The following is a 22,579-nucleotide window of genomic DNA, read 5'->3' as shown; positions in this document are numbered from 1 at the left end:
GCCATTTTTTCAATATTTATATCTGATGAACGAATTTTAGGGCACCTATGTGCAAACCAAAAGAGAGAATTGGAATAACATTCCTTTGTGAAAATAACAATTTAATAATAATTTCAGTATCAGGTATATAAAGCCTATGAATTTATTAGTCTTCATTCTTCAGATCAGACAAAATCAAATGTCTAATATAATGAGTAATGACAGTGACAAGACACACTGCCAAGCCCCTTCTACTAACAAAAGATGTCCATGGTTCTTCCAGAAGCCAATGAAATTTCATATCTCATTTAATCTCCATCCATATGTTCCAGACGCTTCAAATCTAGAAACGGAGGAGGCCAGTCTATCACATTGATATCCTGCTGCCTCTGGTTACAAAAGTTTAACCTGTTGATATTCCAGGTTTCCTTCAGGTTACTTCATCCTCACGAAGGGAGTCATGATGTAGTAAAGTATTTGTTCATACTGAACAAAGAGCAATTCCATCCCTGAATAACTTCACCCACAATCTGTAGACACAGGGATTCCTTTATCTTCGAGCTACTGCTGCTTCAACAGCCGAAAATTCTGTGTTGTTGACAGGAGCGAACAGTGATTGTTCCCATGCGCAAGCCTGTGTTCATCCATTGTGCCAAATGTAAATAAGAGAGGTCTCCTTTTCCCTGAGTAAGGGTGGTTGTTACTCTCACTTCCTTGAATAAATAGAGTTTTATTGTGATAAATGAACACTAAATGTGACAAACGCCAATAAGTATATGCAGGTTTTATCATAAATGTGATTTAAGACAGTAAATTTATCGCGAATTTTGCGAAAACTGGCTTTTTTTCTGCGAAAAATCTTCATTTCTTCTATAAAAACGAAAAGATGAGTTTCTTTTTAAATTACTTTAAAGAAATGTATACACCGATGGATCCTTGATCTCCAGAGAACAAGGTGCCGGTGCAGGTGTTACATGCTGTCTCTTCTCACTTTATAGATCTCTTGGATATGGTACAACAAGTTCATGGAAAAATCATTGCAATAAGTGAAAGTCTCAAGCATCTTCTATGCCACATCAGTAAATTTAAGAATGCAGTTATATTGTCAGACTCCAAGGCAGCTATTCTATCAATCATCTCTACACACACACCATCTCAAACAGCAGAAATAACTAAAATGCTCTCTCAATTAATATCACTCAATAAAAGAATTGTATTCCAATGGATACCATCCCATTGTGGAATCCTGGGAGACAAGAATGCGGATGCTTTAACAAAGAAGAGCAGCACTGCTACTTACAGACCTGTTATTAAATCTACATATTACTCTGTGAAAAGATTTATTAAATCTACATACTTAGACTTCAACAAACAAAATTTGATAACACATTCTCAAGAGAAAAAATGGAACTCTCTGCATCATAATCCACAGTTAATTCCCGATTTACCACGAAAATCGTCTGTAGCTGCATTTAGATTGGCAACAGGCCATGACTGTTTGGCCAAACACCTGCATAGAATTAGAATATATCAGTCCCCTAACTACCCATTGTGCAACTCAAACCAAGCAATGGATTCGGAACACTTCAAAATCTGTGCTTCATTGGCTGACCATGAAAATATCTATGAAAAATATTGGAGTGCAAGAGGTCAAATGACTTTATTGTCAAACGCCTGGCATTAGAAAACAACGACTACTTTAAAGAAATGCAGTACACTAACTTTGGAGATGTCAGCTATAAAAGAATAGAGACAAATTATTTTGAGTTGCATTATTCTCTTTAATGTCCTACAGGACCAATGCTGACTGGGTTTTTATATAGAACTGAATTAACGAGGCTGTAAACAAGAGGTACAAATTATTAAGAGTTTTATTTTGCAAATACAATACCGTGTATAAGACTGATAGTTGTGTATGAGTGTATGACATTTCCTACACAGTGGGGGGGGGGGGAGGAACCAGGACATTCACTTAATTACTGCTACATTTTTATTAAGTACCATTTCATTTATTTTCACAAACATTTTTAATAATGTTCACCAAAAAAACCTGACTCTGTGCATAGGCCATATTCTGTCTGTATACATAAACAAAATATAACATATTCTACAGCATGGGACAGCAGAGTCGAGGACCTATCAGCAGGTGATGGGGTCAAAGACCTATCAGTGGGAGGCGGAGACCAGCAGTGACGAGGTGCCATGGAGATGCAGATTGTTCTAGTAAGGACAGGCCTTGTAAGACCACTGCAGGTTAATTGCCAAAGTATTAGAAATAAACTTATTTCGTTTTGGAACTTGGTCAATGTTTGTAATTCAATGTAATAATTGGGACAGAATAATGGCTTAGGCAACACATAAGTGACTTGGAAATTTTTAGGTCGGATTATAGGGTTTTCAGAAAGGATAGAAGTGAGAGAGGAGGAGTTTTCGTTTGTACTAAGATAGAAATAAGTAGCAATGTTCTGTGGATACATGAGAAAGTTGAAAATATTAAATGTTCAGATATATACTGTAATTTATTTCCAAGAAATAGTCTGCCCAGGCATCCTGGGTTGCCAAAAACACAGAATAATACACATACAAGAATAACGATTACAGTAAATAGAAGAGTCAAATTAAATGAACTTAGAGCTTAAATTTAAGAAATAATAATGGGCGGAAAACTTTAATGTATTAGTATATCACAGACTACCCAGTGAATTAAATAATTTAACTTTGCATAAACTTAATGAATTCCTTAATACATTATCAGAAGACCAAAACGTAGTAATTGCTGGTGATCTAAATCTCCCACAAATTAATTGGAAAGGAATTTCAGGTACAAATTCAGACGCACAGACCCTTGTTAATGAATTGATCTGGCATAACGGTTTCATGCAGGTAGTAAATGGCCTGAGGCCTGACAGTGCCCTCTTAGATGTTAACCTGTAAGACCTGTCTCTCACTGTCAACTCTGAGAAAATCTTCATAAAATAAGTAATCACAATAGCGTCTTACTAGAAATCTTCTGGGAAAACACAGTAAATCCGACGACATCAAGTCCAGTGTCTGTCTGGAACTTCAACAAAACCCATGTCCATGAATTACAAATGTTTCTATCACAGAAAATCATCATCCTTCTAAGGGCTGAAGGAAATATGCAGAATTTGTGGCATAAATTTAAGAGTACAATTTTCGTGGCATTAGTAAAATGTGTACCTTCTAAAATAATTAAGAAAAATCTGGATCCAGAATATTATACTAATTACATTCACTACCTTAAAAAAAAAAAAAAAAAAAAAAAAAAAAAAAGCAAGACGCCCATTTAGTAAACGTAAGCAAAGCCATGAGCATTGGGATTAATATGTCGAATTAAGAAACACATCTCAGCAACACAGTGACCAAGAGGACGACCAATGATAGGAATCTCCTGCTTCGTCAAGCCAAAAATAGGCAAAGTAAATAGCGTTACTTCGAGAAGATTCAATAGTAATCATAGTGGAAAAAATGACCGTGATAGGGTTGTATACTGAGCCTCTGACGCCAATAGAGGACATCTTAACAACAATATTAACAGAGTCAAAACAGACAGCAGGAGGATCCAACATCGTCATCGCCTGAGACTTGAATTGCAGAATAGACCAAGTGCACCACAGGAGCCAGGAACTACTACAAATGATGGCAGAAGAAGGATTCGAGCTCGTCAACGAGACAAAGACCGGACCTACTATTCACATAATGGCAGGAGTATCATCAATCTATCTTCTACAAGGGCCCGAAAAATAATCATCAGTGGAAGCAAAGATAAATAAACACTGTCCTATAACAGCAAGCTTCTCACTAGAATATCCAGACGAGGACAATACCCACAACAGAGACTTGAACTCACAAAAACTGTATGTAATGCAAATAAAAGAAAATAAGGCGCAAGTACAGCACCTAGAAAACTGCGAAAAGAAAGGAAACATTGAGTCAGAAGCAACAGTGCTAGAAAATATTATCAAGACAGCAACCATCCCCAGAACCAAACGAAAAGCCAAGAAATGGTTTGAAGCCAAATGTTTCGAGGAGAGAAAATTAGTCCTACAAGCTTTGCATCTAGCAAGGACATCCAACACAGCAGGAAACCTGAAGCTCTATAAAAATGCCAGGAAAAAATACAAAGCCTTAATAAAACAAAAACAGAAGGACTACATAGAAGCTGAAGTCACAAAACTGATTGAGGAGGCGAGAACAGACCCCTTCTTAGCCTTGAGGGCCAGAACACAAACCACGGGAAAGATAAGCATGGAAATCTGGGAGAAGCACTTCCACAATATTCTGAATCTAGAGAATAAGTCTACAGCACACGAGCCAAGAACACCAGAATTACTAGGCACAAACGCCGAAGAGTAAGTCCAACAAACAATAAGAACTTGAAAAATAAGCAAGCACCAGGCCCAGACGCAATCTACAACGAACACCTTAAAGAATCAGCTGAGGTTCTGCTTCCAGCGCTCACTGACATGACAAACCTATGCCTAAAAATCAGCAGCATACCAAACAGATGGAAAACTTCCACCATTAGCGTCCTCTAAGGGAAGCAGTGACAGGACTGATCCCAACTCCTACAGAGGAATTGCACTGGAGAATAACTTCTTAAAACTACTCACGAGACTAATGACAAGCAGACTAACAAATGAAATCGACGGCAAACTCCCAGAGGAACAGTTCGGTTTCCAAAAAGGGAGAAACACCCTTCAAGCAGTTTGGAACCTCATAGAAGATATTGAAAATATTCTCAGGCTCCCACAAGGAAAATTCTATGTAGTACTTGTGGATTACTCGAAAGCGTTCAATACACTAAATAGGAATATCTCAGCAAAATTAGAAGCCCTGACAGACGTACATTTACGCAGATGATATGGCCATTAGATCAGAACAGAACTACAAAAGGCAATCGATGCATTAGAAAGCTGGGTTGATGAAAATAAACTTCAGATTAATGCTAGGAAAACGGTCCAATGACCTTCAAGAAAGGTGGGAGAACTCCCAAGACAGAATCAAATGCAAGAGCGAACCCTTCCAAACAGTCAACTCCTTCAAATACCTGGGCGTGACACTCCAGACAATCGTAAAATCCTTCAGCTCCACATTAAAGCAAGAGCGGTGGCAGCCACAAAGGCTATCTTCGACATAACATCTCTATCTAGACTGTGTCTAAAAACTGCTATGAAACTCTTAGACACCAAGATCATATCCATCCTAATGTACAGAATAGAAATAATCTGGGAAAAACTAGGAATAAAAGATCTATCAACCATGGAGGCCATGAAGGCACAATTCCTGAAGACGGCCCTTTGGGTATCAAAACACACCTGCTTGCGACTCGTCTATGTCCTGGCCAAAGAAACCTTTCTAATGGAAGACCTCAGGATCAAGTATAGCCTGCCATTTACAGAGAACTGGAAAAAGCAAATGGAAATAAGAAGACAAAACAACAGAGATTTGGCCCGAATTCTATACAACCGAGGCTATGGTAAATATAACATGGATGGAAATCAATCAAGATCTGTGCCACTTTGTGAACTCTATGGCAATGCACGACTCCACCAGAAAGTGTGTGAAGTGAAGACCTACCACGACCCGAATGAGACATGCGTGTGAACTCGCTTGTGACCAAAACCACGTCACATCATGCAAAAAACAATCCAAATCATTGAGACCTGCACAGAATCATACTGTGAAACTGAAACAAAAGCGAAGTGTAGTGATAGTAACTCTAGTTAGTTATATGCACAACTTCTGCACATTTCCTTATTATTATTAATTAAGAATCTTGAATGTGAAAAAAGGATAGCTAAGGAAAATTTTTCTAAAAAAATATTTTAAAAGAAGATGAAAGTAACAATTGGAAACAGTTTTATAATTATGTAATGCAGGAGAAAAAAAAAATGAAGGGGTAGTGTTTTTACGAAATCAACACGGAAAAAAATATAACTGATGACAAAGAAAAAGCAGACTTATTAAATTCGTATTTCATTTCAGTAATAATAATAATGCTGCTGATACTGGTGGTTGTGTCACAGAGTGTAAACGAGAAGCAAAACTGACTTTTACAATAACTTCCAAAGGTGTTAGAGAATAACGAAATTAAAAAATCTAGTCTTGAGGACCAGATAGTATTGCTAGAGAGATCCTTAAATCAGGTTCCGAGGCCATAATTCCATACTTAATGCGTATATTTCATATTTCCATAAACAATGCAGCTATTCCATGTGACTGGAAATCAGTTTTAGTAGTACCCATACATGAAGGTGGAAATAAAGTAATGTCAGAAACTACAGACCAGTTAGTCTCACGTCTGTTGTATGTAAAGTTATGGAGCATTTGATATCGGATTATATTTGTCATGTCCTAAATGCGAAAGACTGGTTTTACAACCACCACCATGGTTTTAGGAAAGGCTTCTCATGTGATAGTCAAATTACGTCACTGGTTCAGAATCTAGCTGAAGAATCGATGCAGTTGTGATTTATTTTTTGAAAGCATAGGTCATGAAATACCGGAAATTGAGAATATAAGTTCAGAGGTGCCACAGGGTAGTGTTCTGGGGCCATTACTCTTTATAATATACGTAAATGACTATGCCAAAATATTACATCAAATATGAGGCTATTTGCAGACAACTGCGTTATCTATAGAAAGATTGGAAATAGTTCAGATGTGGATGCTATTCTAGCAGACTGGAATAAAATTTATAACTGGGCGTTAATGCAGAGGATGAAAATAAATGGTTCTGAAAGTAAATCTATAACATTTTGTAAAATCCGAGAGGGAACTAGTCTAAACTACGAATTCAACGGTGTTGTAATTTCGCAGGAACAATGTTGGAAATACCTAGGAGTACATTTAAACTCCGAACTTTCTTAGGGAGAGCAGGTGGATAATGTTACAGGTAAAGCATGGAAGACACTTCACTTTAACCCGTCAGTGGTCCGGTGAGGTTTGTCACACCTTGATATTTTTACTATTTTCCAAGAGATGGCTGATGTTACAACCTTGGCATTCCGTATACCTTCCAAGTTAAGCTTCTACTTTCGATTGTTGTGTCCTGATTCAGTTTGCTTTGGTTGTTAGTAGTGCACATTTAAACTCAGTTGGGTGTCTGAAACCCCACCGGACCACTGCACTGGTGTAACAACTTGACTTTTTGAAGGTAAGATTTTAGTAGTATTTAGTTCTTAGAAGAACAGTGAACTTAAATTATATGACTTACTATAACCTTTCCATTAACAATTTCCTATGGATGTCTTATGAGGAATATATTGGGAGAACTACCAGTCTTCTCGATGGGGTTCTGAACAAACCTGATCTAAATGATTCTGGATCAGAAATTGAAGGCGAAATTGATCATGTTAGCTACAGTCAGCACAACAGTGATACGGAAACAGATGGAGAGGTTGATAGGAATGAAGAAAATTCTCATTCATTGTATATAGGTCGAGATAAAAGTACGAAATGGCGAAAACAATCTCCTCCCTTGAATCTTCAAACTCGAGGCCATAACATTGTCACTTGCCTTCCTGGGGTGAAGGGAAATGCAAGAAATTGCTTTACTCCTATTGAGTGCTTGCAGCTCTTTCTTACCCCAAATACCGTAGAACAAATAGTAAGTTGCACCAATTCTTGCATTGCACAAGAGATTGAAAATTATGGGGAGTCATCTAAACACAAAGTAAAGAAGACAGACAAAAATGAATTATTGGCGTTATTAGGACTGTTATACTTTGCAGGAGTCTATAAATCAAGCCACCAAAATTTAGAAGATCTTTGGGCTGCTGACAGTACAGGCATCAAATTATTTCGAATCACCATGTCTCTATCTCGATTCAGTTTCCTGTTTGCAGTTTGATGACGCTGGTACCAGACAAGAATGCAAGGCTCAAGACAAATTAGCGCCAGTAAGAGAATTTTTTAAAATTTTTAATGAGAATTTATTATCACATTACTCTCCAGGGGCATATGTTACCATAGACGAGCAACTACTAGCCTTCAGAGGAAGATGCTCTTTTCGAGTCTATATTCCAAGCAACCAGCAAAGTACAGCATCAAAGTCTTTGCACTTGCAGATGCTAGAACTTTCTACGTTTTGAAACTTGAAGTATATGTAGGTCAACAGCCACAAGGTCTTTTATCACCTAGCCAACACACATGCAGCAGTTGTTGAGAGAATGATTCTACCCATTTCAGGTTCAGGTAGAAATTAGCTTCGAAACTATTGAAGGACCATAAACTTACAGTTGTTGGGACAGGAAGAAAGAATAAAAGAGAAATCCCTTCTGAGTATCTTCAGTCTAATGACGTTCTTTCCAGCAAGTTTGGCTTCCAACAAGAAATGACACTGGTATCATATACACCTAAGAAGGGAAAGGTGGTACTTTTATCATCAATGCATCATGATGCTGCTATCGATGCTGATACTGGTGACAAGAAAAAACCGGAAATCATAACTATGTACAATCATATGAAAAGTGCAGTAGATACAGTAGATGAAATGTGTTCCTACTACAATGTCGCCAGAAATAGCAGAAGGTGGCCTATGAAAGTGTTTTTTGACCTCATGAATTTAGCAGCTATAAACTCATAGATAGTGTATCAAGAAAATTCGAGAAAGAGCATCACGCGTAGGTCATTTCTGAAGGAAATTTCTTTCAGGCTAATAAGAGGTCAACTTCAGAAACGAGGTACCTGCTCCTCTCTACCTAGAAAATTACGAACAAAAGTGAAAAGAGCAGCAGGTTTAGAAGATGAAGCTCCTCCAGCTAAACAGACCGCCACTAAACCAGTTTGTTGTTCCCACTGCCCGAGAAGTAAAGACCGCAAAACAAAAGTGAGGTGTCAAAATTGTGATGCCCCAATCTGTACCGAACATGTGGTTCCCCTATTGTAAAAAGTGTACTGAAGCAAACAAAGGACGTTAAGAAGAAGAAGACTGAAGGATAATACAAAATAATAGAATGTATGTAACCTTGGAATGTGACGGCTGAAAACAAAACAATTGATGATGTATCAAATGTGTGTTAGAAATTATTGTTCTTAGGTACTACTTTCAAGAAGCTGTGACTTCAGTAATGCGAGAAATAATTAACTTGTTTAGTTAGAAAATAAATTGAAATCATATCAAAATATGATTCTCAAAATATTTGTAACTAGAAGGCCCTAATTTCCTCTTAATGAAAAACCGTTCAACAATAGACAATATAAGAAATTGTGAAAACAATTAACAATGTGATCAAGTTTATGATTCAGTGCTATTATAATTTTCATGTTTGGTAGAAGTAGAATACATACTTTTTATTAAAAGAGCAAGAAAAAAATTGGGGTTGTACAAACCCCATTGGACCACTGACGTAACATTTTGACACCGGACCTCTGTAGGGTTAAGAGAATCTTGAAAAAGGCTGGCTCCAAATTGAGGGAAATAGCATATCTAACATCAGTGCGACCATTAATGGAATACGGAACTACATGTTAGGATCCCTATAGTATAATCAGACAAATTCCTTAGAAAGAATCCAGTATAGGGCAGCTAAATTTGTTAATGGTAAAAGAGGAGACGGGAATGATACGATAAAAGAACTTAAATGGGAAAAATTGGAAAACAGACTTAGAAAAACTAGAATTACATCATTGTACAGAGCACACCTAGGTCAAAAAGCATGGGTAGACATAACGGCTCAGTTAGAGCTACCAATGTGCTATGGTAGAAACGATCATGAGTTTAAAATCAAAAGTAGGAAACGGAAAACGGATGGAAGTAAATTCTTAATCGAACTATAAATGATTGGAATGACCTACCTGCAGCAGTCTTTGAGGGCTGTCCTTCCTTAAGGAGATTTAAAAATAAATTAAAAAGTTGTGTATAAAGTGTAAATTAAAAAAAAAAAAAAAAAGAGATGTTACATTACTTAAAGTGACATGTACTTACTTAGCCTGACGAGTTATTCCCTTGGTTTGAATTGTAACTTATTTTAAAATAGATTGTAAGAGGGTCTTAGACCACAAATGTTCAGTTTAATACAGTTCTGTTTGTAAATATGAATAAGGGTGTAATTGTTTATTCGAACTGTCATATCAGTGAAGCATTGTGAATCAGTAAAATTATGGTTTACAATGGCAGAGAATAGTTTCGATCAGTGATAATTTATAGTGTTCCACAGTATCAGTGAAATGTGTTATATAGTGTCAGTAAAATTTGTTCTATAAAGTGTCAGCGCAGTGATTGAGATGAGAGTGAAGTGAAAGGTTATCAGTATCAATATAAAACTTATGTAGGGTCTATACATATGTAAGTTGTAATAGAAAATTAGGCTATTTTATCTATTATTAATGTAATTGTGTATTTGTATTGTGTGTAATTAAGTTACCACTGCCACTGGATGTTTGCCCACTTGCATACATTATATTACGAAATTAATTTGTAAGAGTTAATGTCCATTTTATATTTTTTATAACTATGAAGACAAAGCATTACATATGAACTGAGTACTTAATTTATTAAGTTAATTTAGTGATACGAAAATGAAATGATCTCAATATTAATACTGGATAGCATGAGACATGAACACGCAACATAAGAATCTCCAGCTCTTTTTCTACCTCTGAGCATCAGTAGGTTTCTCATGTAAGGCAAGCATTGTAACAAAGTGGTCTTCGTCAAATTTCAGCTTCAGTAGTACATACTTTTTTTCGTCTTAGGGCATCATACCAAAAGTAAATAGGAAAAGGTTAGAACCTCTTTGCCTTACATGCTGGGCATTCAATGATTTTCATTCCGATAGCCTTGCTAACTTTCAAATCAAATGCCTACAAAGAACTGGAGTCTTTAAAAGATTGTTCTGTTAATGAACTGTTACCCAATATCCCCCAAAACAGCACCACAGTAAGTTATGGAAAATGTTATCATTCCACAGATATAAATAAGGCATCTACAGTAACAAACTGTACCAATGTGACTTCAGTGCAATAAGAATCTATACAGACACAGATAAAAAAAAAAAAAAACGAAGATGCCAAACATAACATTTCACTTGAAAGCTGTGATGTAAAAGTGCTGTTTGAATGTGCCATTGGAAAAGTTGTGGAACAAAACTGAAGATAGGCTAGTGAGCAAGTGCAAAATAAATTGAACAGCATTAAGGTATGGTCAGACACTCTACTTTTGCTGCAAAACTTTTGTACTGCAGCTGTAAAAGTTGGTATTATGTTCACACATAAGCCAAAATTAGTGTGCTGCACACTACTTTTCGTGCTGCGCAGCCTTAAGCATTGCAAAAGTTGTGAGTCTGTTCACACACAAGGCGATACTTTTGCAGCTGCAGTTTTCCATCTCCATGTTTACTCTTCAATACATTTTGTAGTTATGTTCACATTAGTTTCAGAGGCGATAGCTTACTTATCACCTCTTTTAATTATAAAATGGAGAACAAAAACTATAAAAGCAAAAATGCTGGGACTAAGAAAGAATAGAACAGTTTGAAGTTACAATCTCCTTCGAGAACTATGATAAAGGGGATGAATAGGTCCTAATGTTAGGTATAAAAAGTTTTTGCGAATATTTGGAACATTATTTTTAACAGTCTTCTGAAATTTGCATAGCACTAGCAATTTCTGCTAAGTCTTACTTTTTGTTGGGAATCAGCATTAGCAAATTCCGAAAGTGCTCTCTTAGTTCAAATAGGTTTATGATTTATTTTTCTGTCCTAACTATCATTTAGAAAAATATATTTTTATTACAGAGCTATATCACCAGCATTTGACAGCCATCTCCACCTCTTTGTTGATATCATGATATGAAAAATGTCTCAATTCCAGTAGGAGATATGTTGAAAAATATCTCCATAATTGCTGTGTCTGTTCCAATAAATTGCATTTTCTTTCTGTTAATGGCCTCTGGCAAACTTATTTTTTACGACCCTTGTAATTGCAAAATTTGTATAAGCACTTCTTTTGACATTATTAACAGTGAAATTTAAAAAAAAAAAAAAAAAAAAAAACTTTGTCTGCTCCCTTTAGAATGTTTGCTTGTCAATACTGGTGAAACTATGGGACTCAGCTTACTAGTTACCCAATCTGGGCAATATATTCATGATGTGATATTGTTAATGAACCACACACATACTATGTGGTGAAATGAGTGCAATTTAAACAATATGACACTCGTCAAACAGTCATCTTACATCATTTCATGAAGAGTTTCAAGTGGAGAAAGTGTCTCCAAAAATTCCCAGATTGTCCAATATACAGATTAGTGACGAAATTTAAAGCAATCAGGCATGTCTTAGGAGAGAGAGGAAAGGTAATGTGCAGAGAAAACTGCAAATTTTAACCGAGAAGTTAGATGAAATTGGTACTTGATCAGGAAAGTGATTGTGGCATTCAGCACCAGCACAACAAATGAGTGTAAAAATTTCTATTTTTGTAGATTTCCTTTCAACTGTATTTATGACTGATTAATTGATTCCTTGGTAATGTTATACAGTAACAAAGTCTTCAGTTTCACCTAAGATGACTACAATAAAAGCCAAGTAGTTCCTTCAGTGTTGAAAATACTCAACACTTGAAATCTCTCTCCACAACTTAAAAAATAAGGGTTTGGAGTGCAATCAATGTACAACAAACTGGAAAAGTTTCTTTGATGCAATATACTCGAAAATATATTATACATATCTGAACCCCTCCACTTTCTCTTGCTGCCAAATTGACAAAAAGAAATAACGTATTTCATGCACGACAATGCCACTGCATACAAAATCTTGGTTCATGAAGTATTTGGTGATTTAATAGTGAGTTATGGTTTGTGGTCTCCGAAACCAAATTTGAATCTTTGATTTTTACAAGTATTTATGGGGACAACTTAAGGACAGTGTATGAAAATAATCCTAATATCAACAAAGAAATTCGTAATAACTCAAGTAAGAAACTACATTAGATTTCTAGGAACATATTCCGAAGATGTGAAACATGTTCCGTAGCAGATGATCATTCTTTTGAGAATATACTCGTAATCTTTTCTTTTCCAAGAGAGTGCATGATAAAATTAACTGTGCAAGTTGCAGAGTTCAAGGACATTGTAAAACTGCCACTTCGTGTTAAAGATCCATTTTCCAAGTTTCATGGATTTCAACTGAACACCTGGGAATTTCTCGTGATGTACCAGTATTCTATTTAACTTATATGCACTTCAAATAGATTTGCTATTGCTCTGTACCACCTGGCAAGGTAAAGCACGTAAATGCCGAACAATGGGAGAGCAGAAGAAAATTCCTTCAGAAACTCACATCAGTTACTCTGTCCATAAATTCTGAAAATTTCTATGTATTAATGCCTGTACCTTGTAAATTGCAGCAACACATATTACTTATGCAAAGCTTCACCAGGAATCAAATGTCATCATGCAGCAAGATTTTCAGAAGAAATAGAACTTTCCAAACACCTACTACAGAAAAGTGGGATAGAAGGACACGAGGTCTATTTCACTGGGTATTTATTAAATGCACCATTATTTCTGCTATAAAACGTAGATTTCTTTTTAATGGATATATTTTAGTGCTTATAAAGTAGATTTTAAAGGAAAATTTATTTTAGCACTTCCATATAAGATACAGACACATAACGGACAGATTATACAAGTACACATTCTGCCAAACTTTCCAGAAATGATGAACATATGTTCTAACCACTGAAGCACATTAGACACTATGCTGATGGAAAACAGACACAAACCACTGTATAAAATGTTTCCTAAAATGCACCTCTGCAACACAAACTTTTTCTTTTCAAATAAAGTGGCGCAACGAAGACTGCTTTTGAAAAAAAAAGACATAATCCCTATATAGTAGAAGTCTTCTACATCTGGTTAAGATTTGTCTGCTGTTACACATTGAAAACCTGTAATTGTGGCACATAATTCGTCCAAAAGAAGTGTCAACTATTTTTTTAAATAATACTAGACAGTATGCCACAATACCACTTCATTTAGTAATGAGAACTACACAGTTTAATCCCAAGATTCAACAAGAATTGCAGGTTTGTCAACTGACTATTACTATGAACATTATATAACTCAATGGAAACGTTAAAATTAAATGACACTTCAATTGCTTGCAGTAGCAGCAGCATCATCATCATTCACAGTTTCATTTTTATCCTCTCCAGGGGGCTTCCCATTTATGGCTTCTTTTGTGCCCTTACCTGCATCGGACTTTGTTACTGTTTCATCAGCCTCTGCTACTGTCTTGACTGTGTCACCTTCAGATGTAGGATCTGCAACAGTTGCATTTCCTTTCTCGCTGTACCGAAATCTGTCATATCGGCCTCCTTCTTTACGCGAGTCATCATCCTCATCTGAGGATTTGTTTCCTGGCTCCACCTCTCGCAGCAGCTCTCCCAGATCCTTATCAACATCAGCCCACAACTTATCATCCATTCCACTCTCCAAATCCTGATCCAAGTCACCATCCCCCTCAGCACCACCATCTGCTGTGGTTTCTGTTGAGGTGTCGTGTCCTCCAGAATCCTGATTGGACTTCGTAGTGCCCTCTGCATTGTTTTTCTTGCCACCGGTTTCTGTGCTAACAGCATTAGCTGATCCTTTACCAGAAGTGTCCTTTTCATTAGCGCCATTTGCTTCATCATCCTTTTTCTGAAAAAGAATAATAAAAAAAAGCATAATTCACAAATCAGAAATGTATATTAACTATGGTAAAATGGCGTGTAAACATGTCAAGTTAATGTGAAAGTGGATTATTCCCATGTGTGTGTATATCACTAGTTTATTTTGCAGAAACAATAAGTAAAATCGTGAGATCATTAATCACATGACTGAATCTCGAGGAGTGAGAGAGATACTCCTAAACAGATTAGGACCATATAAAAGTTTCCCGACAAGTATAAATCAGGGGTACAACTGAAATTTAACTCAGGTTTTTGGTTAATCTATTCCTTCTCCAACTGCCTACCCCATATGTATTTCGTATGTTAGTGCTAATAGAAATGTCGACCAATTACCTCATCCTCATCTTTCTTTGCTTCTGAATTTTTCTTTGCCTCTGCCTCCTTGGCTGCATTTTCCTTTGCAATCTCCTTACGATGATGTATTTTCTCTGCCTTACTTCTCAGTGCTCTATCGTCACGATAACGAACGTAGCGCTGCAGATGATTTCGAGTTCGACAGTGGATTGATAGAGCCCTTTCAGGCTGGTCCAAACGTGGCAAATAAAGGCGGCACAACTCACAGTAGTAAACTTCCACCTTCTTGATGTATTCAGAGCCTGAAAACAAATGAAAAAAATAATTTCCACTGCTAGATTCAGCACATAAAGAATAAAAACGCAGCTGAACTGAATACGCGAGGGGGGGGGGATAAGATTACTTACAAGCTTTTAAGTGTAACCTACATCAGCAACTAACTGCTTACATATGTACCACATTTTAAAGGATACTGTAACTTACTGCTGTCGCTAACACAATAATTTTTAAAGTTGTTAATCTTACCCCAACAGTGAAACACATAGTGGGTAAAGATATATTTCAATAAAACGATTGTGCATCATGATAAGTATAGTGTTCCGAAATTTCAACTTAATGTACTCTTTTACATTTCTCAATAGGTAAAACATTTCTAATTTCAATAGGCTACGCATTTCCAATCAGAAATTTACTGTCATTTTATATGAAAAAATTCTGTTTCAATGCAATATTATTTACATTTGCAAGATTGTCAGTATAGAAGTGTAAGCTTATTTTGTATAAAAACGGTATAGTTAAAATGTTTTACGACTTGTGAAAGGTTAGAAGACAATATTTTAAGTACATACCAAGATTAATTTCCTTCTTTTTCTCTTCACCTTCCTTCTTATCTTTATCACTTTTTGGTTTTCCATCATCATCACCCTCATCCCCAGTATCTGGAAGTTGTAGTAATAGTAGTAGTAGTAGTAGTAGTAGTAGTAGTAGTAGTAGTAGTGGTAGTAATAATAATAATAATAATAATAATAATAAAAATAAATACAGACTACAAACTCAAAAATATTAGGAAATCTCATATTTGCATTTCTCACAATTTTATTAGAATTAAATAACTCAACTTCTTACCATCAACTGTTCCCACAGAATCGAGAATCATGAAATTATCCATGTTTAACTCCTTATCATCCATTCCACTACCATCATCGTCATCTCTATCTCGATCACGGTGCATGTGCATCATACGTTCCTCCAGTCTTGCCTTCCTCTGGAAAGTAGAAATATTTACACTGTCAACTAAGCCTCAATATGAGATCCTATCTCCACAAGACTTTCAAATATCTGCTTAGCAATTGCATAAATATTTCAGAATCGAACACTGAATATAAAAAATAGTATGAAGTAGACAACTTTTATAAAATTCTACACAGAACAGTTTTATACTATATCCATTTAAAAAACAGGGCTTACATCTCTTGACAATGAGAGTGGGCGGGATATTCAGGTCCTTTCAGCCAGCTAATGTTTTCCCCATAATTCTCTTTTCCCCAACTTCTGCAAGGTATCTAGTAAAATCCCAGTATCATTTAGACCTAATTTTCAGATGAAAGTTAATTTACCACCACTTTTGTTAGGTACACTAAAGACTGTAAGTGGAGACCGTATTTTTTGGGTGAAATAAAATGGGCGATTTCGGTGTTAAACACGGGTGCTAAGTGAAATAAGTTGTCAAACCTATTAGGTTATGTTTAATATAAAACTTTTTGTTACCCCCTTTTTTCCCTTTCTGCTTAACCATCATATCAGCATTCCCAAAATATAATGCAAAAAGAGATGGAAGGAAGTAAACATATAAACTTTCACTCTTATATACTCCTCAGTTCTACAATGAAAAGTAGTGAATTTGGTTTTTGGCATTTTGAAAGAGGATGTTAGGTGCTAAATTTTCAATTCTAGAAACACTAGGAAGTAATGTTAGCTACATCTACTGCAAGAGCCACATAGAGAACCATCAGCAAAGATCTAAGAATGTTGACTACAGAAATTAATCTCTTTTTGATAGCCATAAAGATAGTAGGAGTGAGTGTACACAACATCCATAGAGGAAATACAGAAATATTGGAATTACCAAGCAAATTACAAATTAATTGAAACAATAGCCACAAACATGTTTTTTTTTTTTAAACATTAGTGAATAAAAGTTTAGCACATATTTCGTGGTTATTAACATATTTTGCATAATGATTCAAACTTCGCGTTATTTCGTGAATAAGTTTTGCTTAAATATATTTTAGGTATCTAGAAGGGTAAATGTAACAAAAACAGTAATTGTGCATATCACTATTAACCAAACAATACAGCCTCTACCAATACGCAATTTCATATTAATCATGGCTGCCAAAAACCCGGCATCTATGTATTCAAAGCATAAATTCTTTGTCAATAGTAGTGCAGCATCTATCTACAGTAAAACTCCGATTATGTGTGATCTCGAATTAATATTTTTTTTTTAGTTGGCTATTCTACGACACTATCTATGGCTATGGTTATCTAGTGTCCGAGTGAAATGAAGGTAATAATGCTAGCAAGAGGAGTCCAAGGTCCAAAACCGAAAGTTACCCAGCATTTGCTTTTAATGGGTTGAGGGAAAACCTCAACCAGGTAACTTGTCCCAATCAGGATTTGAACCCGGGCCCACTAGGTTTCACAGTCAGAAGTACTAACCATTACTTTCAGCAGTGGACCTCAAATTAATAAACCCATTATATAAAGTAAAAGAGACTTCCAAAAATTATTCTGTAAAAATAATATATTTTCATATTCTATTTAATATAATTTGCTTTAGAATAAAACCTGTATTTAGGGTAAAGAAAATTAGGAATTTCTAAAATTTTTTTATTCCTCATTTTTAAGTTTTCAAAACATAAATTGTTGAAGCTTGTAGTCATTCAGTACCTGAAGTTTCAGTGTGGGTGTACTCTAGTAGAGCAGAAATAACTTCCACCTTTCTGACTTATGCACTTGGTGTTAGTAACAGTGGAAGTTTCAAGTTTGTCTTCGTGTATTTCAGCAAAATTATGTTTCATAAGAATGGCTTCAGGAAAAGAAGTAAATGAAGAGAAAGACCGAAGGAGTGGACTCCCAAATACCCAATGATGTACCCATTACATCTGATGAGTTTGTGACTTACGATAATGTAATCACAACATGTGTATGTTATGTTCAGGATATCTGTGACGACCTAAATGGACAGACTCCAACATTCAGTGAAGCTGTTGCCAGTATTGACATTGTCAGAAACTATGAAGCTTCATTTAACCTCCATTTAAATCCCCGTGCCACTAGTATGTTGGCAAATAGGGATTTAAGCCCTGTGTAAAATTTAAAAACGAGGATATAGAAAAATGCTTGTATCTCCTACAAATTTCAATATTTTTTCATGGAATAAAAAGTGTGTTAGCAGACATTTCGACTTTAAATTAATTAACATTGCTCTTCTATGTGCTAGAGTAACAAGTATATATATCGCAAAATAGTTTTCAGTTCTTTTCTAAAAGACCCTGTGATGTATGTAAAGGCATTTGCTTATGAGTTTGATCAACTTTTCATATCTCCTTGCTGTACTCTAGCCACGAGAAAATGTTTACAGCAAGAGAGAGACTGCAAATGTGCTGTACAAGAAGGAATTTAAGACAAAGATCAGTTCTAGCTATGCCTTCCTAAATGTCTGCTTAATTTCCATTATGTCATAAAGCCTAGGGTCATGGTTTGGTGTACAACTGTTTCTAAGCTCGAAAGTGGTAAATGTGTACTTGCAGAAAATTTTACAGCAAAAGATGTGGAAGAACTTTTAGACTCTGACAGTGATTTCAATTACAAATTCAGTGATGAAGATATTAAAGAACCAATAAATGCATCCTGTGACAGTAATGATATGATGCCTTTGGGATCCAGGGGTGAGGAAGCACTATGGAAAGAGCGAAATGGGAGTAACATGGTACATCACCCATTTGCAGATTCTGTTAGTGGGCTTCAATTAGACACAGCACTAAATAGCAAAAGCCAACCCTTGTACATCAGCAAGGGAACATCAGGAACGAGCTGACATTTTGAAAATGTTAAATTGATTGTTCAAACAAAGGTAAAGATGACACAACCCATCACTTTTACAGACACAAAAACAAACTGAGCAGATGTTCCTTGGTTTCTAGATCATGCATTGATTCGTTTTTGAAGCAATCTACTTCAACCCCTGCTGATGAAACAGTAGCATCAGAATTGACACTGTTAAGCATCACCATTCTTTGCCAAACTAAAGGTTTTTCACGATTCAAAGATAGCTACAGAAATGACCGTAGGAAGGAGCAAGGCTGCAGCAGTTTCTTCAGGATGTCTTTGTCCAGCTTCAGTTTTGAACCTAACAACTGAAATTATTAATAACACATGTTATTCTTCAGTGGCAACAAAGGTAACATCAAATGTTACCCTATTTTACTTTAAGTACTTCAGCTTAGAAGATGAGCTGAAAACATCCCTTCTAGATTTTTATGAAAACAGTGACGAGTTTTCTAAGTAATAGCTCATGATATATTGAAGAAAATGGAAGGCAGTGAGTTTCATGTTGCAAAAATATCTTCACACTCAGCAGACAATGGGAGATATTAATAATGTTGAGTTGTTACTTATCACTCGACAATTCCGAGTTGTAACTCGCATATGTACTAATAAACATACTTATCTCTCACTCAGGCTGGCACTGACCTTTGATCCTTGAGTAACAACTCTTGATGACGCAACAGACGAGGGACAAGTCACTATTCGATATTAATAAACGTTACTACTCACTCAATAATTGAGTTTATACTATCAACTTTCTGAGTTAACTGAATAGGTGACTCAAGGCGGTTGAGTGAAGTTAAAAAATCGTAATGACGAGGTATATTATTGTTATATAACGCAGAAGAAAAGGTATAAACATCACAGAGAAGCTTGTAAACATAGTTACAAAGATTTTTACAAATTTAAGAAGGAGAACGTACAGTGGCAGCACTGCATTTCTTGCAAGATTCAAATGGGAGAAAAGGATAGAGTTCTCGTAAATGAAATGAAAATGAGAATTTTCTTACCATATGTGGGCGATCCAGGTTTTCAAATGGGCGTTCCAGAGGATATGGATATTTTTCATGGTACCGTGTCACTTTTCATTTCATTGTATTCCATAGATCTTATGTTAGCATTAAAGCTTCAAGATACGAAACAAGACAAACAGTTTTTTTGTGAGATGAAGTGAGGCCGAGGATTCGCTATAGATTACTTGGCATTTGCCTTACGTTTGGGGAACCCTCGGAAAAAAAACTCAACCAGGTAATCAGTCCAAGGAGAAATCTAACCCAAGCCCGAGTGCAGCTCCTGATCAGCAGCTAGCGAGTCTGCCGACTAACATAAGTTACCCTGGTGGCTCTACAAAATTATAGTGCAATGCATAACAAGAAGTTTCATACAAAAATATACAGTACACAGAAAGCAGGGTAATTCAATTTACAAGCATACATTTTGTTAGATTAAATAAATAAATAATAATAAGTAAACAATTCGTCAGTTATGTAGAAGGTATGTATATGTAAAGTCGGCATGGTTGGTGCAGTTGGTATAGCGCTGGCCTTCTGTGCCCGAGGTTGCGGGTTCGATCCCGGGCTAGGTCGATGGAATTTAAATGTGCTTAAATGTGACAGGCTCATGTCAGTAGATTTACTGGAATGTAAGAGAACTCCTGCGGGACAAAATTCCGGCACACCGGCGACGCTGATATAACCTCGGCAGTTGTGAGCGTCATTAAATAAAACTTAACATTTTAACATGTAGGCCTATATGTAGAAATTTGGTTAATTCTGTTCTCAACATGGTCCTTCGAAGCATTAAGATAATTAGGCAGTGCAGTGAAGACCGTAATAGGTACATGAATAGTGAACTCCTTTTTCATAACAGCTTAGACTAACAGAGGATAGATGGAGATCTGATTTTTGTCTTGTATTAAAATTGCAAATGTTTTGAGTAGTATTGAATATACCTTGGTTTTTTATTTAAAACATAATCAGGGAAACAGTAGGTTATTTTACGACGCTGTATCAACATCTCAGGTTATTTAGCGACTGAATGAGATGAAAATGATAATGCCAGTGAAATGAGTCCGGGGTCCAGCATCGAATGTTACTCAGCATTTGCTCAAATTGGGTTGAGGGAAAACCTCGGAAAAAACCTCAACCAGGTAACTTGCCCTGACACGCTAGCCATTACTCCACAGGTGTGGATTCAGTGAAAGAGTGTAGATCTACTCACAATGTACAATAAAGATTTCTAAATTTTGGAATATCTTTTTACATGATGTCCTTCTATTTACCCCAGTCATTATCCTTATAGCTTTCTTTTATAAAACAAATTCTAACTGCTGGGAAGTTGCAGACGCTTTGAAATTAAAAGCATTTAATTGCGTTCAATTTCCAACAACTGTCCAAGAGTTACAGGATGCAAAAAGAAAGTATTCATTTTCTGACGCCATTGAACCTGTGAATTGTACGAATATTTTTATTTAAAAAAATGAACATGCCGATGAGTATTTTAGCCAAAAAAAGTGTTGCCAGCCTTAAAAGTACGAGCTACCAGCAATGTCAAGGAAGAATTCACAAGCGTGGATAATTATTTCTATATTAGGCCTATATGAAGAAATTCGGCTGTTTGTAGAGTAATGATTGGCAGTAATGCCAATGCACTTCTTCTAGGTGATATGGGCTATGGAATTCTGTGGTTCCAAGGCAAAAGATGATATTTAAATTTTTGTTGAAAATGAGGTTTTGCGATATGTTGTGCATCCTGCTGGTATCTTTATTGTGGCAAAAGATAACATGTATTTATCTGTATTATTTTTTTGTCTAATCCATTGTTATGAAACATGATTCCTACAATTTTATAAGGTTGTTCTAATTATATCTGTACATGCTCGCTCTTGAAAAGTGAAAGAAATGACATAGAGGCCTAATTTTGCCTTGGAGCCACAGAATTGCTCCTTGGCTTATTACTTTACCATCACTCCACAGCAAAGAGCCTACAATAAATGTATGCTGGTAACGAAAGAACGTGCGATTATAGAGATGTTTTGGCCAAGTGAAGCAACGATTTCCAATTCTCCGAAGCAAAATAAGAGTTACAATGGAAAGTGCATTTGATCATATTATGCTGCGTTATATCGCACAAGGTAACTAAACACCTACTTGAAGATTATGAAGTTCCATTACTGTAGGATGAAGTGGAGGAAGATAGAGCAGAATTACCGAACAGGTTATTTGTATCACTCAGACGAGTCATTAGAAAGGAAATACTAATAATATACAGCGTACACATATAGGTAAGTTTATCATCACATTATATTGTTACACATTCAAAAGATTTTTTTTTGTGCTTCAGTGAAGACCATGTTGCAAATTCCTTTGCATTTGTCTTCAAGTCTTCAATGATACGAAAAGACTTCCTATTTCTCATTTCCGGTAACTGATTTAGTGAATAATATGTGGTGTTGTTTCAAAATATTAACAAATGAAGTTTGAAACTGCACACT

At 36.0% G+C, this 22,579-nt stretch overlaps 1 protein-coding gene across 5 annotated transcripts in view; it reads right to left on the bottom strand.

The window, feature by feature from the left end:
• LOC138696491 (uncharacterized) overlaps positions 1-22,579 on the bottom strand; it is a 68,160-nt gene that overhangs the window by 2,722 nt on the left and 42,859 nt on the right. For 4 of the 5 annotated variants that reach the window (XM_069821520.1, XM_069821524.1, XM_069821521.1 and 1 more), the window contains 4 exons: positions 16,099-16,237; positions 15,822-15,911; positions 15,013-15,275; positions 13,564-14,647 (listed from right to left, as the gene is read on the bottom strand). In XM_069821520.1, coding sequence (XP_069677621.1) covers positions 14,099-14,647; positions 15,013-15,275; positions 15,822-15,911; positions 16,099-16,237 — 1,041 coding nt within the window. In that variant the 3' untranslated portion in view covers positions 13,564-14,098. Of the gene's footprint in view, positions 1-13,563; positions 14,648-15,012; positions 15,276-15,821; positions 15,912-16,098; positions 16,238-22,579 lie in introns of those variants that run through there. The other variant, XM_069821523.1, reaches the window with a different exon arrangement.

The sequence above is a fragment of the Periplaneta americana genome, chromosome 3 (assembly GCF_040183065.1).
Source record: "Periplaneta americana isolate PAMFEO1 chromosome 3, P.americana_PAMFEO1_priV1, whole genome shotgun sequence".
In the NCBI taxonomy this organism is placed as follows: domain Eukaryota; kingdom Metazoa; phylum Arthropoda; class Insecta; order Blattodea; family Blattidae; genus Periplaneta; species Periplaneta americana.
Note: the sequence above shows the minus strand (reverse complement) of the source record. Positions and strands in the feature narration are given on the sequence as shown.